The sequence below is a fragment of the Mus caroli genome, chromosome 12 (genome assembly GCF_900094665.2).
Source record: "Mus caroli chromosome 12, CAROLI_EIJ_v1.1, whole genome shotgun sequence".
Taxonomy (NCBI): Eukaryota; Metazoa; Chordata; class Mammalia; order Rodentia; family Muridae; genus Mus; species Mus caroli.
This window is the reverse complement of record NC_034581.1, coordinates 81,388,505-81,396,453: the sequence shown is the minus strand read 5'-3', so window position 1 is coordinate 81,396,453 and position 7,949 is coordinate 81,388,505. Positions and strand designations below refer to the sequence as shown.

The 7,949-nt window shown below is 47.2% G+C and overlaps 1 protein-coding gene across 4 annotated transcripts in view; it reads right to left on the bottom strand.

The window, feature by feature from the left end:
• Positions 1-3,463: 3,463 nt before the first annotated feature.
• The window catches only part of Cipc (CLOCK interacting pacemaker), a 19,436-nt gene continuing 14,950 nt past the window's right edge, over positions 3,464-7,949 (bottom strand). For all 4 annotated transcript variants that reach the window (XM_021179054.2, XM_029484708.1, XM_029484707.1 and 1 more), the window contains one exon: positions 3,464-7,039. In XM_021179054.2, the coding sequence (XP_021034713.1) occupies positions 6,152-7,039 (888 nt within the window). In that variant the 3' untranslated portion in view covers positions 3,464-6,151. The remainder of the gene's footprint in view (positions 7,040-7,949) is intronic.

Here is a 7,949-nt window from a genome sequence, read left to right as displayed (position 1 = left end):
GAATCCAACTTTCTTTTCTTTTTTTTTAATTCCCCCCTCGTCTCCTACCACTTTCCACCCACTTGCTGTGTTCACTTGGTATGCCACGGGCTTTTCTCACTTTCTTGCTCATCTCCAGCTGCTGAAATGTGCGGCAGGAATCGTGCAGGCTTTTTTCAAGCAATTCTCTAATGTCTTGCATAATCGGCCCTCAGAAATATAGGGAAGCCACGTGTTCTGAGAAAGAGGAGGGACTCTGAGAGAAGCCCAAGTAGTCACGTGTGAGCCCACAGAACACGACCTAGGAAGCCAGGCAGAATAACCATCCTGGGTTGCCATTCGCTCTCTTGGAGTTAACTATAACCATACATCTTGGCAGTAGAGTCTTAATTATCCCCAAGCCAGTGACAGCCTTTCTGAGGCTGAATTCCATCCCAGGGTTGCACACATGAAGGTAGCCTTGCTCTGCAATTTTAAAACCTAAGATGACATTCTTCCACGCTGCGATCTCAGCTCTGTTCTCAACCGAGAACAGAGTCCCACCCTGTTCTCAACTAAAAGTACCAGAGATAAAAGCTGCAAGAGCCAGGGCACTCGGGCGCGTCTTTCTCAACCGCTGCCAGGCCACAGAAGCTCTTCTCATCTCCCGTCTCTTTCTGAGCAGACAAAAGGCGGCACCTGAAGGCAGGGACCAGAATAAAAGACCTCACAAAGCGCAAGAGCATCTGTGTAGCCCTGACTACTGACAGTGAAGATGTTCACTAGGTTCGCAGCTCCTGACAATGCGTGGAGAAACATCATCCCTGATTGGGAGCAGAGACGTCTAAAAGGAAATAAAAAGCCAACTGATACACTCTAAAAAAGATTAAAAAAAAAAAAACAACCAAAAAACCTAAAATTCACTCCTTTCATCTCAGATGAAAGGCCTGTTTGCAGATAACTGACCAGCACAGAACAGTGTGAGTTAATCCCCAAATGCCCTTACTTTTAGCTAATAAGAATTTGCGCCAGCACACCTTTGATCCCAGCACTCAGAAGACAGAGGCAGGTGGAACTCTGAGTTTGAGGCCAGCCTTTTTTATAGAATGAGTTCCAGGGCAGCCAGGGTTACACAGAGAAACCCTGTCTTGGGGGAGGGGAAATGAGGCTGAAGAAATGGCTCCACGGGTAAGGGTACTTCTGCGCAAGCATGAGGACTTGTGTTCAAGTCCCCAGCATCCATGTACCAATGGGTGGGGGAAGACAGAGTTACTGAGACTTGCTGGCCACCAGTCTAGCCAAAAACCATGGCGCTCCAGGTTCTCTGAATGACCCTGTGTTAAGGGAATAATGCAGAGTATGACCGAGGAGGACACCTGAACATGCATCAACATACATGTATACATACAATGTATATACCACACATACAGAAATAATTCCTTATTTGAAGGCCTAGGGATGTAGCTCAATACGGCAAAGTGCTTGTCTAATGTCCAAGGCCCTAGGTTCAATGTTTAGTGATAGACAGATAGATGTCTCACTTGGGAAGCAGAGGCAAGAGGATCATAAGTTTAAGACCAGTCTGGGCTATATATAGTAAGACATTGCCCCAAACCAAAAAAGAAAAAAAATCTGAATGTAATGTTTCGTTTTCAGACAGCTGTGTAGCCTTGACTGTCCTGGAACTCTCGGTTTTCCAGGCTGGTCTCAAATCCACAAAGATCCATTTGTCTCTTTCCTGGGTGCTGGGATCAAAGGCCTGGGCAATCACAACTGGATGAGGGCAGTTTTTATATGGGAATGAGTGGATATGCACGTTGCAATCAGGTACTTATGAAAAAGGCAAAAGCAGACAACATGCTTGTCTGGAGTCACATACCAGAAGTGAGATCCAACCGGACACTAGTATAGATAAAGTCGCCTCGCTAGAACACAGGCAACCCATTTTCTAAAGTCCTCAAGTTAGTTCTTTTGAGTCTGTTGATTTCTTGGGGTTTTTTGTTTGTTTGTTTGTTTGTTTGTTTTGGTTTTGGTTTTTCGAGACAGGGTTTCTCTATATAGTCCTGGCTGTCCTGGAACTCACTTTGTAGACCAGGCTGGCCTTGAACTCAGAAATTTGCCTGCCTCTGCCTCCCAAGTGCTGGGATTAAAGGCATGCACCACCACGCCCGGCTGTTGATTTCATTTACGTCATCTAATACAGCTACAGCTCTTTTCTAAAAACAAAACCTTTTAAAATTACATTTCATTTACTTGTGTGTTTGGGGTTGCAGGGGGGAGATACCATGGTGCACATGTGGAGGTCAGAAAACAACTTTCAGGGGCCAGTTCTCTCCTTCTGTCATATGAGGTTCGGTGGTCCTCTCAGGCCATCAGACTTGGCAGTCAATACCTGTACTCACTGAGCTGTCTTGTTGACCCACTGCTATAGATCTCACAAGAGGTGATGCTGAGAAGAGACTTAGAGGTAATTAGCTCTTTATTATTCTGCTCACAAGTTAAGTTAGCCAAAGCCACCAGTAATAGTGGGTAAGGAGGGGACTTAACCCAGTACCTGAGGCTCCAAGTTCAATTTTCAGCATTATGAAAAATCAAAAATGAAATAGAAATAACACACAGATACCAGCCTTTCGTCTCTTCTGCACCAGGCTATGAACTGTGGAAGCTCCAAGATCCTGCTTAAACAGGTATGATCACAAGCAAGCAGTCCTAGAAGCCGGGCTGCACCCTCACCTGGTGGGTGCACATCAAGGACGGGGCTGTCCCAAGCCCCACAGGGTCACCTTTCCAGCTCTTTTCTGAATGCCACTTCTGGAAGATGGTATCTCGATTTCAGAAGGGCCTTCTTGAGCCATCTTTATCCATTTTAAATTCATTTTAGTGGCCTTACAACCATATTGTAAAGTCACTGAGACTACTGTGTGGGCCAGAAATACTTCTACAGGACTTCACACTGCCAACCCTGCAGATCTTTTAATGAGAGCAAGCTTGTTACACTCCAGTGTCAAGCATGCCAGGAAGCAGTTCTCAGCTGTTATGGGGAAGCAGGGAAGACATCGATCTCCCTGGAAAAAGCAGAGGAAGGCTGAGACATACTTGCTAAGGACCCCTCTGTTGTATTAAGAACTTCAGCTAAGTGGCTTTATTTCATCCCAGTACACAGCCATAGCCGTTCTGCCATTTTAGAGTTCTGACGTGTCAGAGGGAGGGAGCCACTGGATGGCCTTCTTGCTCCTCCACCTCCTGCATTAAAACCCTGCAAGCTTGGCAGGCTACTCAGGCCACTACACACAGCATTCAGTCTCCAATATTCAGCAGCCGATCCCATATCCCAAACAACACAAGGCAATGCTTGAAACTTCGAGGGTTTCTGAGGCAGTGGGATGGAGGGCAGTGGTTCTAGGGGTGGCACCCAGGGCATCACACACCCTAGGCAAGCATTCTACCCATAGCTACAGGCCCAGGCCTTAAAATTTTTAAGCAGTTACAAAGCAAATAGACCAAATTGCTTTCAAGTAAGTGACTTTTATTTTTTTTCTTTGACATTTCACAGTCAATTTCTACATAACTTCACACTTAGAAGAATTCACATTTGGTAAATAGTCTCTACCCTAAGGAGGATATGGCTAAAAAGCCACTTCCGTATATGTGCAAGAGTAACTTGTATGCTGAAGGAATCATACTAGAGAAGAAAAGTCAGAGGATACCATAATCAGTAAAAAAACAATATAGCAAATTATAAATGACAGTAAGTTCTATAGCCAATTTCAGTCAGGAACCTTTCTAAATGTGTTTCAATATTGCCAATACAAAGGTTCTGTGGGTTGATCTGAGTTAAAAATAAACTTCTCACCTTGGGGAGACAGCAGTCCTACATAACGCTTCGTAAGAGCTCATACCATGCAGAGGCCTCTGCTACTTACAGCCTTGGGCAACCAATGAAGACTCCTCCAGTCCACTCAGGACTTCCTCCAAGGGCTGGTCTGGCCTCTGGCCTCAAAGGAGTGCTCCTTCTAAGATCTAGCTAGCTTCTCTCCTGGAGTACACCTGCTTCCAGCTGCACCAGGAACAGAGCGCTATGCTAACAGCCTAGAGACTTGCAGCTGTGCCTCTAAGATCACAGAGGAGCAGTGACTGGGGGTAGAGGTGGGGGGCGCTAACCCTCCCACCACTGGGCAGTGAGAATCCAAGGTGGTTTTCATCATCTTTCATGGGGACAGGAAGGGAAATAAAAACCCAAATCTAAGAAGAGACCAAGAGGCTTACAGCACTAGAGGGCTTTTCCAGTGGGGTAATATTTGGCTCCCAGCAAGAGCTTCCAGCCTTCTGACACACGGGCACCTCACGGCTGGTGCCCAGGCTGCTCTGAATGCACCCGTCTCTACAGCTTTCCTGCCAAATGTTCTGCCACAAAGGCTGCTTCCTAGTGGAGTGCAGAATGGCCACAATACCATACTGATTCGGAAGCACAGCACGAGGAGCCAAGCCTGCCCAGAAACACTGACTCTGATTTTGGAAACTTTCAGAAAGCAAACAGCAGGTAACAGTGCTATGTTGACCAAAGAATAGAGATTTTACCAAGTTGATTATTTTTAAACCAATCATATCTAAATCATATATCTTTATGAACAGAGTAGAGCCAACCTGAGTCTTATACTTTTTAAATTATGTTAGAATCACAACCAACTCTGTAATAAATGGGATCCTTTAACTCCTGACCTAGTAAAGCCCCCAAGAACATTTATTCTCTCTGCAGAAAAAGATACTGGTCATAAAAACCAAGTTAATTCATAAAGAACAAAGATTTCCAGGAGGATGAAAATTATAACAGAGGATACGAGCCTTTGGATCTTTACCATTCAGACACTTCGTTCCCGGCACGGCACAGGGAAACTGAAGACATGGAGACTCCCCAGGCTCTTCCCCCCAAGACCCGCCTCTGAGAGGGACACCACACTTCAGCTCTGCTGTCCACATCCAACCCGAGATGCAAGACCGCTCCACGGCGGCCCCATCATCACAGGGCATGCGTGAGAACAGGGAAGGATCCTTTCTGATTGTTGTGGCCTTGGGGTTTTATTTCATTTAAATGTATAAACACAATCAGTTTTCCCTCGCAGAACAACTGGGCGAAGTACAGACAAGAGACAACAGAGGGTGGACTTACACGAGACCCTGAGGACCCACTGAAGTCATCTCAAGCTTTGGATTGTTTACCTTGTTTTGATGTTGATGATAGCTTGTAATTTTAATTTTAGATTAGTTTATTTATTGTGTGTGTGTGCACATTTGATGGACAATCTGCAGTAGTAAATTCTCCTTCTCTCGTGTGGGTTCAGGGGATCAAATTCAGGTCACTGGCAGCAAGCACCTTTACTCACTGAGCCATCCTGCAGCCCCATCTCAAGCCTTTTAGATAGTCTGTGCTATTTCAAGTATAAATTAACAAAACCTTCCAGCTAGTGACCAAAAATGCTGGCTTCTTTGACCCTTAAATCAAAAAGCAATTCATCAAATACAATTCCAGACAGTATTAAATCCATTCTATTTGTTAAAAATCTGAAGTATTGCCTACTTGTATAGGTGAGATCTAGTGTGTGGTCAGTGTGTGAGTCAGATGGCGTTGCCCTTTCCCCTTTAACTTCACGTGTAAGGAACAAAGCCTTAGGCCGTAAGTGCTTGTACCCAGGCGCCTGTGCCCAAAGCACCCAAAGGTTTCACTCACAGGCACAACGCCTGGTAGAACGCAAACGTATCCTCTTCTTTTTCTCCGTGACTAACATACTTGAGGGAGGACAGTGAAGGGATCCTTAGGTCACCTACTCCTTGGTTGGACAAGTGTCACTGTGTACACTCGTCCATGTCACTGTACCCTGACCCTGGACAGTGAGGAGGAGGAGGATGGGAAGGGACAGCTGAAAGACACACACAGCCATCTCTCCTTTGTCCCAAGATCCAGCTAAGTGCCTGCAGGTCAAGGAAAAGGGGCTCACAGATACTTCCAGCTGGAGTTCCTCAGAGGAACTTAACACACTTAACCTGTGCACGGACCACAGACTAAGACAGCAGCCAGGGGCTGGCACGTGGCTTTGTGGGTGAGTTCAGAAAGAAAAGCTCTTAAATAGGCTGTGGAAAACCAGTGTAGTTGTAATAGCAAAGGAGTTAACTCAAATGACTGGAAAATGTTTCTGTGCTATACGTCTGGGTGATCAGACAGCGTGTCTAGGTCACTGCCTGAATGACTGGACCCAGATGTTAGTGATGCCTGCAACTTGGCCCATGCCTGAGGAGCCCTGCTCTTAGTGGCCTCTATAAACATCTGGGTTTGCTCCTTCAGCTGGTCCAGCTCCGCCTGAGTTGCTTGGTTCTGACGAATCAGCTCCTTGGTTTTCAGAGTGATTTCCAGCAAACCAGACTTGTGGAGGACCACTAAGGTATTCTGAAAGCGCCTATGCTTGTTCTGCCTCTGCTCGGAGAAGATGTCTGGGCTGCGGCAGAGGTGCTCCGCAGCCCACAGAGGTGAACTGTAACTGGCTGACAGTGGGGAGAGAGGGGAGCTGCTCTCTAGGCCATGCAGAGTGCTGTCAGACGCACACACAGGGCTGGCGGGTGAAGCAAAGGTCAGACTGGGAGCTTTAGCCACATGACTGCTGGACACAGGCTGAAGAGTCTGTGGACTTCCGCCAGCCCCAAGGGAGGGGACTCCTTGCAGAGCGGAGTCCTCAGTGAGTTTGGAGCTGGGTGGGGCTGGAGTGGAAGGACTGGATAACACTCGGCCAGTCTTGGCTGGCTCACTGGAAGACAGGCTTGGCCCCGGTCTCTCCGTGCAGAGTTTCTTCGATACCCCACTTGTTCCTCTGTCTTCTGAATTGAGGCCCCTCTTGCCTGGGTGGGGGGCTATTTTGGTATAAGAATTTAGAATGGGCAAGTAGTTTCTGGATTCTGACTTTTTCTCACCAGTCTGGCATGAGCTGACAGGAGATGGCACAGGTGGATGAAGGACAAAGAGCTGTGGCTGCGCTGAGATCACTTCAAAGGAGGGCTGGACAGTCCAGGACTGAAGCTGGGAGGAGCTGCTGCCCTGGAAACAAAGGAAGAGAGCAGCTGCATCCACAATGGGTAGGTGCAGCCTCCAGCTTCCATGCAAGGCAAAGGAGGAGGCTGCTCAGCTATGGCTGTGTTTCCCTCATACCCAGGGGAGCCCTTGTTGAGAACAGGGGGAAGTGGCCTGATTTCTACTTATATCTGCATCATACTTTAAAACAAAAGAAAGCAAAAGCAAAAACAAACACAAAACTTTTTCCTAAGGGAAAACCTGAGGAAAAATCTGGGGAGTTTATTTTTTTTAAATCCCATCTCTGAATGTGTGATGTGCCTGTGAACGTGTGTGTGCACACGAGTGCAGTAGATCCCCTGGAGATGGAGTTACACGTGGTTGTGAGCAGTCCAATATGGGTGATGGAACAAAACTTGGGTCCTCAGGAAGAACAAGTGCTCCTAACTGCTGAGCCATCACTCCAGCCTGAAATGCATGTTTTTAATCATGAGCTATCACTCCGAAAAAGAAACTGGAGGCAGATGAAATAATGGCACAGGTAAGGTCCAACTGAGGCAGTAAGATCAGAGAGTGTCGTTCCCTGGCAAGGTTAAAAGCTGCTGCAGTTCAGGCTGGGGCGACTGGTCTGGTGAGTGCTGGCCTAACACGCTTGGAGTGCTTTACTGGATGCCCAGCCCCACATGATCCTGGCAGAGGCAGATGCCTATCATCTCGGCATCCAGGGAAGAGAAGTGGGAACACCAAGAGCTCAAATCCATGCTCAGCTACACACAGATTCCAAGGTCAGCCTGGGCTACTGCAGACCCTGTCTTAAAACAAAAACTAAGAACTCCAAATGAGCCGGGCGTGGTGGCGCACGCCTTTAATCCCAGCACTCGGGAGGCAGAGGCAGGCGGATTTCTGAGTTCGAGGCCAGCCTGGTCTACAGAGTGAG